The following is a 21798-nucleotide window of genomic DNA, read 5'->3' as shown; positions in this document are numbered from 1 at the left end:
TACGCTTAAGGTTGCAATGTTTTCCCCATTATCAGGGAACAGCCTCATCTTCTTCTAAACTCAGTTACTCACTACTTTCTCCCGCCAGAGACCTTGCTCCCACCAGTCTGCTGGAGCTTATCCAGCTGACTACGCCTGTCTGTCGTTGGAAGAAACACTCCAGGCTCCCGCTTCAGTAGAGGAGCGTTAGTCTCTTCCACTGAATCCACTGGATCTGGAAAGAGATGTTTCCACACGCTGTCAGCACCAATCATTTAATGCTATTTCTTCAGCTGGCCTTTGCTAAATGCTGGTGAGCTAGACAGAGAGCAAGCCCGTCAGGAACACCGAATGTCAGCACCACCCATTCCCAGTGAAGGAATGCCTGACACACACACAGTGCCAAGGGAAAGCTCTGCGATTCTGCCCTGAGACATCTGTCTATCATAATAAACACAATCCCCCTCCCTTGCTCTGCTCTTCTTTCCAAATTAAATAGGAAGATAATTATCTCACCCCTTCCCCCCCAAAAAAGTCTTAAAGTCTTGTTTAAATAGAAACATGGGTTGCCTGGGCTGATTGAAACACTAAGTAAAATTAATGGAACAGAGCTGAAATAAACAGCTGTTTATTTTCTAAATAAGTCTAAATTTATTCATTAACCTAGTAAAAAAAGTTTGGATTACAAGTGTCTGAACAGTATAAAAGTACAAAACAGGTTCCATAGATTTCTAATACATTAATACAAAGTGCATGACTACATACAGTTCGTTTTGCATTACTACTGGGAATGGAAGAGGTGGGAGGGAGTAGGGGAAGCAGCTGGCGGTTGAAATCTAGCAATAAATAAATAAATACAGAAGAGATGATCCATATCAGAGCACATCCTACCACCAATACTGCAGCCTTAGGTGTACAGAATTACTTATGCTGAAAACAAATTCAAATAAAAGCAGGTGTCTGCAAAAACAGCTAGGACTCTTGCTCAAGCCCTTATTAGACATGACCAACCTAGTTAAGCCATTGTACAGGCCAGTATCCATTTTATCTATGGTTGGACTTGATGTTACAGGTCTTTTCCAACCTAAATGATTCTATCATTGTTTGGTTGCAGACAAAAGCAAGGTAGGCAGCTTTGTCCTCCCTTCAGAATCTCGGGGAGTTTAGGAAAAGCAAAGTGAGACCAATGAAAGCTCTAAGCTGTAAGGCTGTGATAAGTCAAAGCCCTGTTTCCCCTGACGTTCTTTCTCTCCAGAGATTGGCTTACCCAACAGGAGGAGAGGTTAAAAAAAAAAAAAGAAAGAAAAATAAAAGCTTTGAGGGTAGAGGCTCCTCTTAAAACCTGCGTATCTTTCCCTACCTATATTTTCATTTACTAACCATTTCCATTTCAGGAAATGAGATTACATGGAAATGCAGTCCTAAGCCCTGCCCACCACAGTATTATGCCAATGACTCTCATGAAGAGGAAAGCTTGTAGCAATCCATTGTAGAACATCCCAAAAGAGTAATAGTAAGAAAATTCCCCCTCCCCCCAAACCAGAAACAAACAAAGCAGAATTCCCAACTTATACGAGTTAAACCTTCATAAAAGGAACATAAAGCTATTGGGAGCTAAAACTGCAGCACACACTTCCAGGAAGCTGCTTCCACCTTAACAGCAAAGTGAAGTTTGAAGGAGTGTCACAATGGTTTGCACACCAGTTTGTCTGGGAATCCACGTAAGAAGTACTATCTTTTGATCATATATGCAAACAGAGCTGCCTTGATTCAGTACAGCACCACTCTTAACAGAACTTTTCATAATTTGCAGCCAAGTCATTCACAAAAGCCTTGATCTGCTGGTTGTTTAAACAAACAAACAAACAAAATACCAAAACTCAAAACCAGAGAAGCACTGCAGGGGAAGGGTTCCAAAATGGCAATCGTGAATCCAGACGCCAGGCTGCAATCAGATTATGTCCCTGGATCAGAGCTTAATTTGCTAGTGAGGGGTTTGGTTCTGTGTCAGGTACAAAAGCAGCAGGAAGTCTGGTCTACGGTCACATTTCAGCTGCACTGGGCCAACAGATAGCAGTTACTCAGTTCTGGCCACCATCTACACTTGGGCATCAAGATGTTTTCTTGGTCCATCTCTAATCACCAGTCAGTTACTACATGAAGCCCAGGGTGCCTGCTGCTGGCTTAAAACAAAGTAGCCTCCCATTCTGCTATGTTCAATTCTTAGGTAAATCTGCCTCCCTAGCTAAGGAGGAGAGCTTTCCCATCCCTTCTCCAAAGCATTTTATGTTGGGGGCTTTCTCAGATAACTACCACTTGTATAGATGTCTGCAGTTTACCAGTCTGTATCACATAGGAGGGATGAAATACTTGTCTTTGTTACGTCAGTAGTATAGGGTGAAATCTCCACACCTTTAAAAAATATATATTTATATCACTAGAGAGGTGACTTATAACATTTCTATGTATTAGTTCATCTTACTGACTCATACGTGTCTAAGAATGAAATATTTTCTTGGGGATTTAAAGGAGGTTACCAACCAACTTTAAAAAAAATGCCTTACACCACTGCTTCTTTCAATACAGAAAGATGAACTACATATACTTTAATATACAAAACCCCATCCTCAAGTTCACTTGTGAAACGAGTGGGGGAGGATTTGAGGGACAACCTTGCAGCAGCATTCAGCTTTGCTAAGTGTTCCATAGCATCTTAAATATTATGTACAGTCTTTCTGAAAGGATACAAACTGACTTCAGGGTTTGTGGAATTGTAGCAGTAAAACCCAAAACAGTTCTAGGGAATAGTCTTTTGGCAGCATAGCAGGTGTCCGAAGTGAACAGTCCTGTTTCTAGTATTTTTCCAGAAAATAAGAGGATCTGTATAACCTTCTGCAGCTATTCAAGGAAGTCACCACTCCTCTTGGGTGGAGATTGCTGGAGATTGTGGTCCTTCTTGTTCTGGCTTCTCAGTGACAGACTTTTTATTGCTACAGCAAGGTTTGAAGAGATGAGTGTCTATGAGGACTTCCCCAAAACGACCTTTGTAAATAATTCCACAGCAAACCTTTTGCCTGGAAGAAATGGCATGGAGAGAGACAGATAGTTGTGTGTTTAGAATATACAGAAACGCAAAAAATTGGTTTGACCCAAGATGCTACCTTTCTGACCCTCCAGCTCAGAGAACAGGAACCCAAAGGCTGCTCAGAAAGGGAAAACAAGCCTGTGTCTAAATCCACACCACCACTTGCAGAAAATAAGAAAAAGAAGAAAACACCCCAGAATCACGTGCATACAAAACTAAGTGTCCCATTTTGCTTTGCAGAGGAGTTTCAGATACACAGCTATCTGGGCTGAACTAACCTTGACTACAATGCACTTGCAAACACTATTTGAGAGGAGGCAGCAAAGTCACAACAATTTCAAGAGAGCAATTAGCTAAACAAGGAATTACTGTGTCACAACATGCAATAAAAGCTAACAAGCCTGTCGGCTCTGAGAAAATCTTGTGGTTTTCCTCCCACTCCAAATTTTTTTTTTAAATGACTATCATCACAGGTCGACCAAATCAAATGCTATGTTTTGCTGGCAAGCTGAGAGCACTGTTGTACTTGGTAATCCACCACATCTACAGAGTACCGTTTCAAGACAAGACAATAACTGTGGGGAATATTATCTGTTACTCCCAGAAATATAAAAATATTTTCCAGCAAGGGTCTTAGTATTTAGGGAACTAGAGGGAGACAGGGGAAAAACACATGGCATTTCTTTCCAAAGACAGACAGATATTGTATAATACTCCGATTTAAATGATATCCTTAAAATAAATCAAGTTCAGCAGCAGCAAATTCCTGCAGAATCAAGTGTGTACATGAAGTGAATTGCTGTCTGCACAGAGTACACGTTCTGTTGCTTTTTACCTTTTCCAATATGTGAGATCTAAAAAGGAGAAAACTGGTGTTCTGCTGGACCCAGCACTCATCTCTGTGTCAGAGCCATCGTCAGACTGGTTACTGTAACATGGTGACTGAGCTGGGGAGGCACTTGAAGTGGTGCTGTGGGCATCGGAATCTGTAGGGAAAAGAGTAAATGCAAGAATCAGGACATGTATCCAACGACTTATCCTCTTCCTGATTTATAAAAGGTCACATGCAGATCGGGAACACAGAGACAGACTTTTAATTAACAAGAAAAATCCAACAACAGCAACCCATTCTTCGCTTGCCCCCACCAAAACTATCTGTCAGCATTTGGGAGATAGACCTCAGAGCTGGAGGGGGTCCTTGTACCGGAAAGAGATTCACAATCAGGATTCAGTTCCCAGCTCTCAAACATAGCCTGTGCAGGCCATGCTTTGGACAAGATCCTAGTCCTGCTCTGGAATCGCTGGAAGATCCTTGAAGACAATGGGGATCTGCGCTTCAGACCCAGTACTTTCTCTCTCACTGTAAATCTCCTTTCTTCCCCATTCAGTTAAAGTCTTGCAAAGCTGCTCTTGTGATTAGTGCAAGGGGTTAGGTAGTATTGAGCTTTTGCTGGATTGGGACTATGAATTACAGACTCAGTGCAGAAGCAGCACACCTAAACAGAGGGCCTACTAGCCTATGCATCAGCTATAATTTCTAGCACCTACAGTAACACAATAAATAAAGATTAACTATAGCATGTTGAATGAGGACCTACAAGCTCTTTGGGTCAGGGCCTTTATTGATTCTTTGGAGAGCTTCTCCCTCAGGTCAGGTAGGATAATTGCAAGAGAAAGAAGAACAAGTCAGCAACAGTTAAGAAGCTGGGAAGTTTGCCTTAGAGGAAAAACCTAAACTACCTACATATACTTAGAGCGTAACTGCCAGATGGCTTTGTTGGAAAGCTATGAATCCAAATCTATTTGAAGAGTCTAAGTGCTAATGGAAAGAAATCATTGAGACTGGCAGAAGAAGGTGTAAGGAAACTGTATAGAGGAAACATGTATTTAGTGCATTTATGAATTTAAAGGGGCAAAAAAAAAAATCTAGGCTGAGTAGAAAACCTACATTGAAAACATGTATGAAAAAAAAGGCCGATAGCGCTATCAACAGGATAGTGCTTCTTGAGAAAACAGCTGAAAATGGCTATAGTGCATTAGTGAGAGCTCAGGGAAACATCTTCCAGCTTCAGTTTCAATGAGGTTCTTGCCCAGGAAGTTCTTTCTAGAGACATGTCATTTAAGTGTGGAACAACTGCCTACACTTTCAAGCCAGGCTTCCCACTTCCCCACCTCTGCCTTGCAGCCCACCCTGCACACAAGCTCTTCCTCCTCACTCCATCTCCTTCCCAAGCCCTTGGAGAATGAGAGGCTGTGAGAAAAGGGAGTGCCCAAATGTGTCAGTGCACAATTGGATCTAGATGGTGATTCAGCTTGGCCAGTTAACAGTAAGCTATGTTAGGGGAGGCCAAAGTTTGTTGCCAAAATCTCTTTGAATCTACTTACTGTGCCGCTTGAATTCCTTTTGCAGTTTGCTGATTTGATTGCTCTTTATCCTGCTTCCAGACAGAGTTTTCATTTTCTTTGGTTTCAATGTTGTTTTAAGACTGGGTCCAGCCCTGGCATCTACCACCTAAAAAGCAGAAAATGTATGCATAATACTTCTGCATCATGCTCAGATACCACCCCAGTCAAGGTACTGACTTCGCTGAAGGTGTTCAAAATCAATTTCGTTAAACCAAGGCAGTTCTGTGCGCTGACACTCCTACATGTCATTTCAATCTGGCTTTTAAGAGGCTGAGTCTGTAGGAAGAAGCATCAAACTAATTTAAAAAGCACATTCAGTTCAACTTTTGCCTTCTTCCTATTTTTGTCAAATTCAGTTTAGCAGACAACAGTTGTTTACACCAATACAGGTTCTATTAAGAGTGTCTGCCAAGCATTTGCCCTGCATTTAAAAATAAATAAATAAATAAATAAATAAATAAATAAAACCAATTTAACTTCTGAATAAAGTTACTGGTAGTAATAACCATAGTTCTGGCTCCCATTACCATCAAGGCTTCCTGAATAAAGATTATAACATACACAAAAATCCTGATCATCTTCCCAGCCCTAGGCCCAAAATTAATTAGATGTATCAAAACAGAATATACGAGTGGCAATAGCTGCAAGATATTAGTCATTGTAATTACCTGACTAAACGACACTGATTTATGTGTTGCTTGAGCAAGTCACCTTGCTTGTTCAAACTATTTAAAAAAAACTGAAGTAGAGAGCAACCAATTTTGGATGGAGGCCAAATTTGAAATGTTCTGAGTGTCATAAGAGCCTTTTGGACAAAGTTACGAGCTTGTGAAAACAAGGAATTACAAGGTAGGTTAGTCTGTGACTCCATCCCGGGCTTGCACAACCATCATTTGCATGTAAGCCAAACGAAGACAGATAAAAGCCATGTAACAGGAAATGCTCCAGGAAGGATTTAGAGATACTGGGTGTAGATGGAAGGGATAGTGTGGCGGACACAGCAAATCCCAAACCCTTGCCAGAACCTCCTCTCTCTAGCAGGACGGACTAAGGCAGAAGACGAGTTAGTTTTGGGGTGCAGGAGAAATACATAATGGACTAACGTGATTCCAGTTTTTTTTGGATCCTGCTGGCAGTTTTTTCCATCTCTTCACCAAAAGGACACAGGCATTGCAAATATCTCCTGAGCGGGCCTCATGGAGCCTGGTAAAAAGAAAAACAAAGCAAAAATCACTTGATAGCACCTCCCCCTTGACAACAAGAAGCATAAAAACTGATGAAAAAGCAAGTTGGTTTTCAGACATTACAATTTCATCTGGGGTGCTTGAACACTGCCATTTAAAGACCAGGTCTCACTTCCAGAAAGCACTCTGCCATAGAGAAATAAAAGGTGTTGTAATCTGCCTCCAGAGGGGCACTAAAAACAATAGTCCCATCACTTTCAGTTGTCTTTTGTTTTTCTAAAAAAAACCCCAAAACACCCACCAAACACCATCACCTCAGCCCCCCCCCCCCCAACAAACAAACAAAAACAACCAACACACAGATCCAGTGGGTTGGCTGGTTTGTTTGGAGAGAGAGGGAGTAAGAATAATCATATTCCTTTAATGTACATTAAAGAACAGGGAACAGACCTCAGAGATCCAACAAAAGCTTATTCAGCTCTTAACTTTCTCACAGAGCTTCCAGGATGAGTAACAAATACCACCTAACCCACTCCTGCATAAGCGTAGGATAAGGTTTCAGAAACAGCAGTCACTGGAATGACAGCAATACTTGCTCCCTTTAACGAGTTTTTTTTTTCAGAAGTAATCTCTACTGCTAATCCATGCTAAAAGAAATATAAAGGGGATACACTGCAGAATTTTTCAGTTATTTAAAACAGGAAGACTTGGAAGCATTTATAGATGAACAGGGCAGGCTCAGATAAGCCATTATTTGCTCAGGGTTAAGACTGCATTTTTACCTTAACAAACATATTTCAGATAGCACAAGACCAAAGGCCCTGGTATACTGCAAGCTTCTTTACTGTAGCTTAAAAAAAGCTAACGAGCCTTCACACAGTCTTTCCACTGCCAAGGACAGTAGCCAAGAAATATGACAAGGAAAACTGTTAGCACCAGATTTATGTACAAAAATTTATGGTAAATACAAAGCACTATAAAGTTGTACATGAAAGGAGTGTTTCTAGAAAAAGGGAGGGAAAGATTTCAAAAGATTGCAAAGATCTACACATATAAGGTTAAGCACTGGAGATGAGTTTTATGTATATATAGTTTTTAACACCATGCATGAAAGTCCCACTTGGGGCTAAGATTTTGATGAGAGGTAATGCAACAAGACTAGAAAGAAAAAGCAGAAGATATATATGAACAACACAGACTTTTTTCTATGGGGAAAAAATTTCATGGAAAACTACAGCACGAACAGGAGAAATTGTTATTGCCTCAGAAAAAAAAATACAAAATAAAGTAAGAAATAATTACAAGCTATCGCAGAAGAATTTGCTTTGCTGACAATTCAGTGGCACAAATTTAGACAGAATTACAAAATTCTTAGAAAGTATTTCAAAAAAAGTTAAAGAGGCCACAGTAGCTGGTACAAGAAATGACTAGTATTTATCATTTTGCTTACCGATGTTTTCAAGTAACATTATGTGTAACATTATCTAATCGGAAAGCTGATTACTTGATGCTCACTTTTCATCAGAATGGGTTTCCAATAAGAAGTTTTAATAACATCTTGATATGCCCTATTTGAGCAAAGGCACCAATACCTGAAACAAGGTACTGTGCATAAACCCTGCTGGAACTGCTAAGTATTTACTCATCAAGTTTTATTTCACATTCTTGAAGGTTCAGAGCCACAGAAAACCTCCATAGACCTGTGCTGTTTTCCATCTTGTGTGGGAATTTACACCTCTAAGGACCAAGTGCATAAAAGCACGGCCTGAGAGGGGTCTAAATCCCTGTGATCCTCCTCCCTGTGAGGTGGAGGAAGCACAAGCCTGACCCTTCACTGTTAGTCACTACAGCAGCTCTCCATTGGCAACAACAGACTGACAACTAAATGGTACCACACACAGCAGCAGAGGATCCTGGCCTGGCCAGGAAAGTTGTGGGGAAGCTGAAGCCAGCCTTAAATCACCACCCACCTCTGCTAACCTAATCTTTCAGTCTCTCAGAGCAAGAAGGACAGCATGTCAGGTTCGTGGCTCGGAGAGCAGCACCACGACTCACCACAGTGTTGACTGAAGAAAGAATCTTACCCAAAACAATTCTGGAAATCCTTTTCGTAACGTTTGCTGTCAGTGAAACGAGAACTGGAAGACTTAGCTCTGCAAATACAGCAGCCCTCTATACTCCGATACATCTTCGGTTTGTGAAAGCCAAACATCTTTTCCTCCCAGCTGTAGCCTGTGAGAACAAACAGGAACTGGTGTTACTTATCACTGTTAGATACTGAAAGAAAAACCTGGGCAATTCACTAGGTAAACCAAAAGTAAATTATAATTCACGATGAGAAACTGCTAGATTAGGCCATAGCTCTATCCTGTACTGCCCCTGAAGAGCAGATGCACCTAGAATACACTTTCTTATTAAAAAAAAAAAAAATAATTAACAGCTGGAGTATTAAGCAATACCCACCAGGACTCATGACAAGCACTCATTTACTGCATAACTCTACGCTAAAGGCGTTATCTACAACAGCACAACCCAGAGGTGTGAATGCAGCTGACTCGGCTAACAAAAGCCCTATGCATGTGGCAAAACAGGCTGCAGGACCGGCGGTGTGAACCTGCCCCAGCCTCTGGGTCGGCAGCTGAACCACAGGTCACTGGGACCACCTCGTCATCACCGCTGGTGTTTGTTGGAAACATCCCTGCCAAACTTTGTTGAAAGTGAGTAGGAGTCATTGTAAATGAGCTGCAGTCATACCTCTAGGCTGTAGGGCAGACATACCTGAAAAGCCGCTCTAAAAACAGCAGGGTGGAGTCCCACCCAGCCCTCAATGGCAACGTCTGCACTGCAGGACTCAGGAACGCTTGATTCGCAGGCCTGGGTGAGCATCCCAGACACATCCCAGCTCCGTGTCAGTACAGGCTCAGTTCTCGCCCTCCCACCTTCCCTGCCCCAATTTCCATGGGAAGGAAACCCAGCTAGAAAAGGGCCCAGGGAGCAGGACCCTGAGGCGCATTTCAGCATGCACCTACCACACATCCCAGCCACCGCCAATGACGCCGGAGCAAGAGGTACTCCATTTACAGGGAAGTTGTTGCTTCTTAACCACCAGCTCAGAAAGCCAGAAGCCATACTGCTCTTAGAGGTCTGCCTAGCCTTTTCAGCAGACCTGGTCTGGGATTTGCCATCAGAGCAGGTAACATGCAGCAGAGGTGTTTTCCAGGCAGACACTTTTAAAGTTAGTGGGTTACTGCAGTCACCAAGACAAAGACCCCTTCAACACATGATGTCCCCACCACGAAAGCAGTTCTCCCCAGGCCCCAGTTTACTCCCCGGTGCAGACTCCTGTTAAGCACAGTCTGACATGGCATGAGAAGCTGTGACAGCAAAGAGAGCTCCCACAGCGCTTCATAAAAACCAGCCAACAACTGAGCAAAGCTGGTGCTTTCCTGGCGCTGGGCCTGGACACACAGCAAGTCCTCACAGGCCACAGCCTCTGTCTCGTAACACAGGTGGGGACCATTCCAAGACATTCTCTTTTAAACAGACCAGGGTACAAGGTTTGCCTCAAACACCTGCTGCAGGGAGAGAGCAGCCACCTCTGCTGCTTACACACACTGACTGCTCTGAGAGGGGACAGGCTGCAGGAAGCTGCATGAGAACACGTTCCCACTGCTGACAACTTCTGCTTTTAAAACATTAGAATTAGGTGGAGCCATGCAAATAACACAAGATTTCCCCCTTTCCTTAACAAAAGGCCAAGTTATTATATTCTTGTAGAAGCTAACAGAAAACTACCTCTCCTCCCCAGAAATACTACCAGAAGACCCAGTAGCTCAGGCAGGACTTTCAGGAGAGCAGCATCTCTATCACTCGTGGCAAGTTTGTAAGAGGGAGCTCCCAGTCACTTCTCAGTCACACGGACTGCCAAATCCCAGCAACTCAACTTGGGTAACTGGTGAATGTATGCAGCAGAGGGATCAGTCTCCAAGTCTTCCACCTGCAGCAAAGTAAGGGCTGTACTTCTAATATCCTCCAGAGAGACAGAGAAAATTAATCTGAAATCTTCAGTCTACAGCACCAAGACTTGCCATATCATTACACAGCAATAAAATTATTTCCAAAGCAGGTTCAGGTGAGGTCGAAAACATGCTTCCACAAAAAGACCATACCTAGCATTGTGCTTACCTCGCTGACAGAGATGCATACGAGGGAAAAAAAAAAAAAAAAAAAGATCCCATACATTTTGGCAGGACCACAGCAAAAGCTAGTGGACCACCCAGGTCTAGCTACAGCCCTCCACAAAGAGGTAGAAATATATCCCCCCACTCCAGAGGGGGAGATCAGAGCATGGCACCACTGCAAAATAAACACGTGAGGTTCTGCACAAGGTTCTCAGGCTCCTCAGAACAAAACAAAAAAGGGAAAAATTGTTTCTAATATTGTTGGTTCATATACTTAACACGCAATCCATTAAGGAACGCATATCCAGCTGAAAGCGTACATGTTTACATTTCAGTCTAGCATGTTATATACAGGACCACTTGGTGCCCACTGAGGTTGTGTCTCCTTGCAATTACTACGGCACAAACATGTAGGGAGACACAAGTCAACTCTCAAAAAAAACTTATCTTGACCAAATCCCTTGCAGAGCCAGTTGACAGTAAGTTGAAGAGAGAGATGGAGGGGACAGGTCTTTCCTTCCCTCCTGTCCCAACTCATGCTGTCTACCACAGGCTTGAAGTGCTGTATTTGTTTCTTTGTGCACAGCTGCAGCACAAGGAGTTCACCTAAGGCTGGGTTCTCACAAGGATGATTTGTGCAAATATCCAGCAAGGTCACCCCAAGTGCTGCCAGACTTCTTGCTCTCTCTATTAGCACAGCATTGGCCTGAAGGCCAGGAGCAGCTGTACTAAGTAAAAGAAGGTATCCAACTAATGACCTGCTGAATGAGTTTGCTGAGGGATGGTTAGACTCAGAACTACTCTCTGCTTCTGCCTAGGTATGTTTTCAAGGACACTTAGCAAATGAACTTGAAAGCACAGCCAAATCAGGTTAATATCCCAGAACTGTCAAGACAAATAAACAACAGTGTCTAGGCAAACACTCAGAGTATGTATCTATCTTGTTTCTTCAAGAGACAGTCTCTTGAGGACACTGTTTAACAAGTCTCTGGAGATCCAACAGCATGTTCACCCAGGAATTTCCAGCTACCAAACAGTGATTTTAGATTTCACTTGACTACCTCAAGTCCACAGTCTGGTGCTTTTCTTTAGAAAGTCAAAGGCTAACTGCAGACACAGAACTTAAGCAGCAAGAACATCTTTACTGTTACTGGGCAAGACAAAGAACTGATCTCAACAATCTGATTTACTTTCTAGCCCAGTTTCTCCCAGAAATCCAGATGCTGATGAGATGATCTCTGTCACCAGCTGGTATTTATACCACAGTAGAAAGAGATGCATGTTTTACAATTAATGTTCTGGCAAAGGCTGGCATCACATATATATATTCTGAAAATATTTTGTTTTGCATTGTTGCTGCCATTCTCACAGAAGCAGCCTTTCAACACAATCTTTCAATAGAAGGGAAACTAGTGCCATCTGTTTCCCACTTGATGAATGGTCAGCAACGGTATTACCATATATCATGCCTGAATGGGGAAGAGCTAGTAGCAAAACCACAAGTAAAACAGATTTCTCTGACAACTGGATCGACGTACAGTTATAAATGGAAGGCGTCAGCCCAGTTACACATTTAATCCCAAACAGTTGCCATTTGACCATTATACACTAAATATTCTGTCAGCTGGAGAGCTTAATAACTAACGTAGAAGCATCTGAGTCTAGAAGTACTTATCAGCGCTGCTAAACTTGAAAGCTCTCTGTCTCAACTTCCATTCTAAACCATAATTGCGTGTCTAGTGATGGGTTCACACTACATTTCTGTAGACTTAAGTGTACTTAGAAGTACATATGACTGGGCCCTTTAAAAGGTTTAACTTGAAAGCCTTGCAATTTAGATCTCAAATTAGAACTAGAGAGTCAGACTGCCAGCTACCATAACACCTGAATCTTAGCTGTGGAAGTTTAACCACGTGAAATTTGGGACAGATAAAAAGATGGCAAGTACATGGAATGTAGCTCCACAGAAGTTAAAAAGCATTACACAAGATAATTTTGCCAAGTTTAAGCATGTTATTGAAATATACAGTGTCTTTTAAATCAGCAGTTGCATACAAGCGAGAGGGATAGCTCACCAGCAAAGAGCCAGAAATCCTAGTGGAGTATGTGTGTCATTCTGCAGAAATGGGGATTTACCTGCACTAGTAAGGGAGCAGTATTCCCCCAAATCAGAGGAAAAGCGGTGGTCTTCCTCCCTGGTTTCCCTGCAAAAGGAGAAGTCACTATTCCCTTGAGTTCTGCTTTAAACAACTGCTTTAGTGTCCTGAATGGACTCAGAAAGGACTGCAGGAACAAGTTATCTTTATCCCTCTGCCTTCTCGCTTTTGGAAAAGCAGCATCAAAAATATAGACTGGTCTTGTAAAAAAAAAAAAAAAAATTTGGAGTCAAGCAAAGAACAGTAAAGTAGGTGGGGAATAAAAAACCAAACCTGCTCCCGCTTATTACATTTGTGAAAGGCTGGTACAAAGCAGCATGCATCATACATGTGTGAAAATTGTTTCATGCTTTTGTTACCTGTCAGGACTAGAATTTGGTGCTTAGTTTTCTTTGCAAAATTTAATTTGATGATCTAAATTAAAAGGAGGTATTGCTTCAGATGCTCATTAAGTTTTCACATTAGGGAAGAACTTCTAAACTCTTTTAGATTTTAAAATGAGAAAACCTGAGCCACTTTCATTTGCTTTTCCAGATTCCTCCTGCATTCTTTCTGATCACCCAAGAAGAATGAAAACCTTTTATAATAGAAAGGAAGGAATTCCTAGAAGGCAGGCACGTCTCCCTTTGTAACACAATTATCAGGCCAGTCGGAAGCAACATGCTCACCTGCTTCTTGCAAAGCTGAAAGAGAAACATTCCCTGGGGTTACGGGAGAGCAAAGGGATGCCAGTCCAACTACTCAATACCTTCCTCTCTTCCTACCTACCCACTCTGACCTGGAGCACTCAACCCTTTGTGCAACCCAGAACTGCCAGTACATTGCCAGAGAGGAGGAGAACCCCTGCAAATAATTTTATTTCCTCTGCTGTGTACAAAACACCCCTGGCACAGCCTCCCTGAAGTTGGGCTACAGAAAAATACGATCTAGCCTACACACGTTGATGCAGCCGGTTCCTGTCAGTAAAAATCTCCCAATGCTCATCTCTACAGCATTTCATTGGAACTAAGAAACATAGCCAAAATGGTACTTTTTTTTTTCTTTTAAAGGAAAAGAAACAGATGCCTTAATATGGAAAGAATATACATGCTCTGGCCTTTACATCTGCAAGTGCATACACCCAGGCACATGCACACACATGAAAAATGCTTCCAGAGGTGTCTACGGCGCCAGAAGCAGAGTTGCTTGTCTCACTAATAAATTCTTGCGCCTGTCCCTCTGCTGAAATAAACTGCAATACCTCTACCGAAAATCAACTGTACATCAACAGAAGAGCTGATGTGTATCAGAGACTGAATGTAAACATACCTCCCCCCTGAGTTTACATGCTGCAAAAAGAAACTTTGGAATAAAAGTTAAAATTGGAGCCCAGAAAACTGTATTTTAACACGTCCAAAGCCAGAATGCTCCAAGGAAGTAAAAGACCAAGCTAACTGGAGTTGCCTGAAAATGCAAATTCAGTATTCGCAAAAAACATTTTTTACACTGTCATTTGTCCTTACAGCTCAGAACAGAGTGACTCATTTCCAACAACCAAAATCTTAGACTTGCATGCACTGTACACTCTTCTGGTCCCCTGTATCCTCAGATTTTCCTTCCACTTCCCTTCCTCTCCACCCAAAACAACTTTACTCAGAGGAAAGTTGCGTTTGGCCACTACAGCCCAGACACATCTGAGCGAAACAGCATCCTGTGGAGTTTTCACTTGATGAGCTTAGCAAAACTAGTAAAAGGTCAAAAATACATCTTCAGGAATCTTTCCTCTGCCAAAATAAGTAACTCTCTCTTGCTGGTAGTCATCTGCAGCTACTGTTACACACTCAGGGCTGCAGTGAAATCTTAGCACACCAGATGCAACTGGCAGCAACTACCAGGCACGTATCAAAAAAATCAAACTGGACATGTCCTTCCTATGTTTGAGCCTCCACAGCATCCTGGCCGGGCCACAAGCTCTTCAGGGTGAAGTGTTCAGAAGCATTCAAGGAGCCTACTTACCTGCTGATCTTCAGCGGGAAATAAGTACCTAACCTATTTAGGCAGAAGTGAAAGGCTAAGCCACTTGGGTGTTCCTCTAAACTGCCATGCGGTTAGCGCTCCAGCAGGGATAGGCCAAAGCATGAAAACAGTAATCAGTAAGATTTGCATAAGGAAAAAAAAAAAAAAAAAAATCCCAAACCTGTCCCACCTGCAGACATTTCATCTTGAAAGAGGACTTCCTCCCCGAAACTCCTGTTGCATAACTAACACCACACTCCGCCTGATCAGGAGCCCTGCAAGGAAAGCCTGGGATGTTCTCAAGCAAGTGCTAGAGTTCGGTTTGTGATGCTTACCCAAGTACAGTCACTGCAGCTGTTACGATGCTGTTTGTAACAACTTGCTACTGAAAAATCATCACAGACACTTGAGATCATGAGACACTGAGGAGTTTTGTTCTTTGTGGTTCTTTGCTTTTTTTTTTTTGTTTGTTTGTTTGTTCAGTTTATATTTTGGGTTTGTTTGGGTAGTGTTACTGGTCATTTCGCTTGGACTTTGGACTGAGCACGTTCTGCAGAAATGCAAAGGTTTGAGTCATGAAATGGAGTCCCACCCATGCATTCTGCTTAACCCCTCAGTTTTCAAGCCCCAGCTCACTAGCTGCTTCTTTCTGTTAAACAGCAAGTGCTACAAGGGGTGCAAGTCTGAAGGAGAAGCTGGTTGTCACGTAGGACTGTACATGTCGATCATCGTGTTACGAAAGAAGTGCAAAGCATCAGGTGTTAAAAATCAATGCAAAGCAGAGTCTGGTGACACAGAAAGAGCTTTTCAGCATGAGTAAGACAAACTGTCACAGTTTTAATGTTACATATTTTTAACCTGTGTGAATTTATCAGTTCTTTTAACATCATCTTCTACTAAGACATTTTCTTTTTAAAGGAAAGACTGCAGATGCAGGCAATTAGCTCCTCTTTCAGAATCTCTGGGTTGGGAGAGAAGCAAGGAGGAATTTTTCCCAGAGGCTCTGGCACTCAATCCCACCTGCTTTCAGTGGGAGCTGGATGCTGCATGCCTGTGGGTGTGTCTGAAATGTTACTTGCTCATTCTCTAACACGGACCACAGATCCTAAGAAAACTGGAATTTACCTGGCTGTCAAAAGGAGTTCAGTGTCCACTGGTGTCAGCAGAAAGGCCTCCAGTTCACTGTCTGCCCCTACGCTGCAGGGTTCATGCAATCTTTCCCCTTTTTTTTTTTTTTTTTAAAAAAAAAAAAAGCTGTAAACTACACAGTGAATCTGGCTACGTGCAGACTGGGGAGAAGGGGGTTTCCAGAGCACACGCCCTGCACACGGCAGAGAGAAACAGTCTCACCTTTGGAAGCAAGAACACGGTAGTAAAGGGGTTTGCTGGGGAACCATCACCCTCCTAGCCTGCCTTGTAAAAGATGTCTCAATGGCTGTCAACCTACCACCTTCAACCCACACCAAATAAATATTCAAAATGAAAAGGAGAGCATTACAGTCCAGTTCTGCTCGAGTATGTTACTCGGCCTCCACCACAAATGTGACGCTGTCGAGGTTCTGGGCTCAGTTCAGGACACCGGGCCTTTTCTCCTCATGGAGAGGGGAGGGTGGCAGGGACCCTGCCCTCAGCCCAGCCAACAGACACATGCCTCAGGCGCACAGCAGCAGGTTGAGGGGCAGCATCCTGCCCCAGATGCCTGCACCACCACAGTGCCGGGGCGCAGCTCCAAACTGTTTGTTTTTTTTTTTCCCTTGCAATTGCAATGGTTACTGAATAATCTGGGTCCGAAGGACTGCCGGCCAGCAGGCTGACGGGGACAAGGCTCTCTGTAGGATGCACCGCGGCCGTTCCCGCCAGGGAAGCCGGGGGGCAGGTGGGATTCAGCCCCGCTCGCCGCAGCCCAGCGAACAACAGGTTTGGCAGGTCCCTTTAAATCCCTTCAGCTGCAGGCATCCGGAGATGGGGGTACAGAGGAGACGGCAACTTTTATCTCATGAAAGGGAGAGCGCGACGGGGAGCGTTTCCCTGCTGCAAAACTGCAAGATTTTTTTTTAAAAAAAAAAAAAAACATAATGAAGTCATAGTGCTAAAAGATGCCCGAAAAGGCAGAGTCCGGCCGCGCTGCTCCCGCAGCCTCCGCACCGGGCGCCGTGCAGGAGGCGGCGGCGGCGGCCGCTTTCCGCCGAGCACCGCGTGGCGAGGGCCGGGCGGGGGCACGGCGGGGGTCCCGTGACCGCCGGCGGCGGCAGGCTGGCTGGGGGCCGCGGCGGGCGGAGGCGCCGGGAACAAAGACCCCCCCTCCCCCCCGCGACGCCCCCCGCCCGGGGAGGACGACCTACTTTCGCGGGCGGCCCCGCCGGTCAGGTGGAGCCGCGGGAGCTCACACGCGGGCGGTCCCGCCTCCCTCTCCGGGTCTGCCAAGCGTTCAACTTGCCGAAAGGCGAATAATTTTATTTTTTTTTTTTTAAGTAAATTAAAACAGCAGAGGAAGGCAGAGGGAAAGCCCCCAGCGCGGGGGTGGGCGCTGCGAGGCGGCCCCCGCGCTGCAAACACCGCCCCACCACGCGGTCTCGGTGCAACCGCCCCATCCGGTGCGGGGAGGGGGAGGTAAAGCGGCGGGAAGCGGGGGTCGAGCCGCGGTAGCCCCCGCCGGGCATCCCGACCCCTGCCTCGGCAGGGGGACCGCTTCCCCCCACCCCACCCCCAGCCCCGGTCCGGTCCCATCCCGTTCCCCCGCCGCCCCGCGCGGGCTCCTCATGGCTCGGCCCTGACGTAATTCAAACATGGCAACAGTTTGCACTTCAAAGAGCCGTCGCAGACCTCCCGGCAACGCGGGCACGACGCGGCGGGGGCGACGAGGACCTTCCCCCCCACCCCCAAACCCACTCCGAGACCCTCGACCCTGCGGACAGCCCGGGGGCGACCGGCGAGGCTCCCCCCCAGCCCGCCCCTGCACCCCAGCGCGGTACCCAGCGCAGCGTGCGTGCATCCAAAGTTTCACCACCCCGCCAAAGTCCTCCAAAAACCGGCAGCCAGCCGCGAAAAAACACCGTCCCCCGCCAGACAAGTTTGACCCCCCGGATACTAACCCCCCCCAGCCTCCCTGGGGCTGAGCCCCCCCCCCCCCCCCCCCCGCCGCGCTCGGACGAGCGCCCGCAGCACACGCGAGTCCTTTGTTTTCCCTGCAGCCGGTCGCTGCCTACGTGCCGCGCCGGGGGCACGCCACGCCGCGCAACCCGCACTCCCCCCCGCGCAAACCGGCAGCCCGAGCTTGTCGGTGCCGGCACCGGAGCGGCTTTCACTCGCGCTGCGCCGCCGGAACGGCCGGACGCCATCGCCAGCAACGCGGCCGGTGGCGGGGACGACCCAGGCCCCACGCCGCGACCCGTTGCGACCGGCAGCACGTGCCACGCCAGCCCACGCAGCTACACGTTTCTCCCGTCTTCGGGCGCGCACGGATCCCGGCCCCTCCGCAAACACCAGTTGTAACTCAAAATAAAAACAACGGCCCCCCTCTCTCCTCCCGCGCAGCCCCCCGGGTGGGTCCCCTCCGCCGGCACCAACGTGTCCGCGCCGGCGCTACAGGTGTGCGGTGCGGGGCCGCACCTGCGCCACCCGCCCCGCAATCAGCGAGGGGCAGGGGCCCGGGCCGGACCGGCGTGGGGAAATTGGGCAGGGCAGCCCGGGACGGTGCAGCGTGGCACCCCCCTCACCACCGCTTTGGGGAGTTTAGTCACCGGGAAACCTGGCAGCGCTTCCTCCGTGAGATTAGGGGCTTTAATTTCACTTTTTGGGGGGGGGGGGGGGGGGTCGGAGTTCTACGGATGGGTCTGCCACAAGGCGGGAGGCGTTTATCCCCTCCAGCACCTCCTTTAAACTTCACCAACTGAAGAAGATGGGGGGGGGGGGGGGGGGGGGGAAGAGATGCGGCGCAGGGGAGCCACGCGTGTCAAACTGTTGCAGGCGGCAAAGTCTTTTCGCGGCGGCAGAGCCGGACACAGGCTCCAGCGTTAACTCGCGTTCAACAGAAACCACCGACCGATGGGGGGAAAACAAACAAACAAACAAACAAAAAAAAACCAACAACAAAAACAACCCCAACCAAACAAAAAACCCAACACCACACAGACACACACAGACACAAAAAAAAAAGAAACCGAAAAGAAGCAATCCCCCGGTTTAAGCCTCCCGTTCCCTCTCGGCTGTTACTTTCCCCCCCCCACAGCAGACAGAAGGAGAAGCCACTCACCGCCGCACGGCGCCCACCAACAAACGTGCGGTGCGCCCGCCGCTCGCGCGCTCCCCGCCTCTCCCCGTGCTCTACCGGCCAGCGCCGGCGGGCGGGCGCGAGAGCCCGCGAACCCCCGCCCCTCCACTCCGCCTATCGCTCCTCCCCCCCCCGGCGCCCGCCCGCTCTGCGCATGCGCCGTTCCCACGGCCCCCATTCTCCTCAATCAAGCCCTCTCGCTTTGCGCGCGCCATTGTCCTTTTAAGGGAGAAAGGCCGCGTGGGAAGCCTGGGGGGGGGGGGGTGTTGCCCATTGTGACGACGGTGACCGCTCTCTGCCGGCTGTGGGCGGGGCCGGCCCGGGCACCTGCCTTCCCAACGGCGCGGCCTGTCCGCTCGCCTCCCGCCCCCCGGAACGAAGCAAAACCAAACGGACGAAGCCGAGCGCGCGGGCACCGCCGCTCTGAGCGCGGCGCAACCTGCGCGTCCCCGCCGTTTTTAACGCCAGCGGCAGCTCCCTGCGGAGCGCGGCTGCCTTTGCACCCGAGGCACCGGCGCTAAAACCTCAGCGCGCCCGGGGGCGGGGGGTCGCGGCCCCCGGGAGTAAGAGGGAAACGGGCTGTTTGGGGTTTTAGTTTTTGTTTGTTTGTTTGTTAGTTTTGGTTGGTTTTGTTTTTTTTTTTTCTGGTTTTGGGTTTATTTTTTTCCACGTAGGGTTCATTTTAACGTGCTATAAAAATCGTCGTCAGCTCATCCGATTTTCCCTGCTGCTAGGGAATGGAGTGATTTAAAAATCCACGTCGTCACAACCTGCGGCTCATGCCCTTTGTGCAATTTAGGAAGCGCTGGTGGGTTGACGTTGAGGCAGATTTCCTCTAAAAACTCCCTCCTGCCAGAAGGATCGGCATGTGATGCGCAAGGTGACGCTTCGGTGGCTCTGACCGAGCACCGCTGCAGCCTGTGACCAGCCTAGAACCGCTCACACCCGAACACCGAATGCCTTCTTTCGGGCTGCTGAAGAGATAAAAAGTTTCCCACAGAATCGACGGCAGCTCAGCCGCGATGTGCAGTTGTTGTTTAATACTCGAAAATATTAAAATGGTGGGGATGAGTATTTCTGTAACAAGTGATTTCATCGTGGTAGTGACCTTCCCAGTCTAAACCTAATTCGGGCACAGGTTTAGCGACTCACGGGGAACGCTTGCTGAAATGATCCTTCTGCTCCCACCCGCCCCACTAGCTTACCCGGGGGGATTTCCAGGAGAGCAGGACGGTCTGCTTTTCCCTACCTTCCTCTGAGCACCTCACATCATCTCTGCTTGCTTGCAAATCCTTGGTGATTCTACGCTCTTTCCTTCCTCAGTGCTGCAGAACCACTCCACTCAGACACCAAGGGCAGGAGGATTTCTCACAAGGAAGTCTCCAGCTTTATTTATGAGGTGGCTTTTTTTTTTTGTTTGGTTTTTTTTTTTTTTAGTGATCAGTGCTTCCTTCCAGACACACCAAAACCAAATCACACTCAACTTGTGAGACAGGAGTGTAGCTAATGCTGAATAATTTCTCAAAATACATGTATAATTTTACTGGTTTTAACTAGTCTAGGCAACTCTACCAGCTCTTCTGGCAACTTCTGTTTGCATAAAACATGTGTCTGGTTTTATCTGCCTCCTTCTTTTTGGTTTGAGGGAGTGATTGTCCCAGATTCTTTTTCCCATTGTTTTCCCATTTTTTCTCCACGCTCCTCAAGGCCTCTCAGTGACATTCCTTTTAGTCCGGTGCCTACAGTGTAGTATTTAAATCCCCAAATGAGAAGGAAATGGCTTTTTCAAGGAGAATCCTCATGGGTGAATCCTCAAGGTGCTGCCTTTCAGCGCCCAGCTGAACAAAACTGGTCTGGTGCCTGTCACCACCATGCTGAACATGAGCAGAATGGCTCAGGGTGGGCTTCCATTGCCTACAAACCAGGGCCAGGGTGACTGCTGGGGTATTTATTTCGCAGCTTTATGCCCTTGCACCCCAAATCTCACGCCAGCCCCAAAGCTCAGCGGAGAACAGAGGCTTTCAACTGACAGCAGTGGAAACAGTTGATGCTGTAACCTGGGGAGGATCTGAGATTGCAAACACGATGCTGCTCTGGCCTGCGAACAGCTTCGCCGCTCTTCCCCTCTCCGAGGAAAACAACTTCTAACCACAGAAGTCCAAATGGCGATGCAGAAATGAAAAACATGGCCAAAAGTTTCGTTTCTGAAACGTCTCTGGTTTCCTTGAAGAGTTTGCTGATGACATTTCAGGGCTACCGTACACCTCAACCATGGTTTGAGTTTTCGTTTTTGGCTCATGGCCAGCTTGCAAATAAATAAAAGGCACTTAAATAGCTAACGAGCTTTCATCAAGGTTCCTCTAGCCCCTTCCCCTCCAGCAAGCCACCCCACACCATTGGAGGGACACCTTGTCTGACCTCACTGCGTGGAAAGAGGCTGATGAAAAACAGTCCCAAACTTGGAACAAGCCTAAGGGGTTTTAATTTGGAAAATGCAGACGTCTGAAATTATGCATGCGCCTTTACACTACAGGTAAAGCCT

The 21798-nt window shown here is 46.7% G+C and overlaps 1 protein-coding gene across 1 annotated transcript; it reads right to left on the bottom strand.

Annotated features, from left to right (window-relative positions):
* Positions 1 to 591: 591 nt before the first annotated feature.
* SINHCAF (SIN3-HDAC complex associated factor) lies at positions 592 to 19272 on the bottom strand. The gene is made up of 6 exons (XM_086750197.1): positions 19239 to 19272; positions 8739 to 8886; positions 6574 to 6673; positions 5450 to 5576; positions 3900 to 4050; positions 592 to 3053 (listed from the first exon to the last, which is right to left on the bottom strand). The coding sequence occupies exons 2-6, from the start codon at positions 8864 to 8866 to the stop codon at positions 2891 to 2893; spliced, it is 669 nt and encodes a 222-aa protein (XP_086606323.1). The 5' UTR covers positions 8867 to 8886; positions 19239 to 19272; the 3' UTR covers positions 592 to 2890.
* Between the last annotated feature and the right edge of the window lie 2526 nt (positions 19273 to 21798).

The sequence above is a fragment of the Chlamydotis macqueenii genome, chromosome 1 (assembly GCF_036417535.1).
Source record: "Chlamydotis macqueenii isolate bChlMac1 chromosome 1, bChlMac1.mat, whole genome shotgun sequence".
In the NCBI taxonomy this organism is placed as follows: domain Eukaryota; kingdom Metazoa; phylum Chordata; class Aves; order Otidiformes; family Otididae; genus Chlamydotis; species Chlamydotis macqueenii.
Note: the sequence above shows the minus strand (reverse complement) of the source record. Positions and strands in the feature narration are given on the sequence as shown.

Excerpts from the sequence above, each read along its gene's own strand:
- SINHCAF (XM_086750197.1), bottom strand. The coding sequence starts at position 8,866 with ATGTTTGGCTTTCACAAACCGAAGATGTATCGGAGTATAGAGGGCTGC. Across the intron at positions 6,674-8,738 it reads GATTTCCAGAATTGTTTTGG|GCTCCATGAGGCCCGCTCAG; the intron begins GTAAGATTCTTT and ends TCTTTTTACCAG. Across the intron at positions 4,051-5,449 it reads AAAGGAATTCAAGCGGCACA|ATTCCGATGCCCACAGCACC; the intron begins GTAAGTAGATTC and ends TTTTCCCTACAG.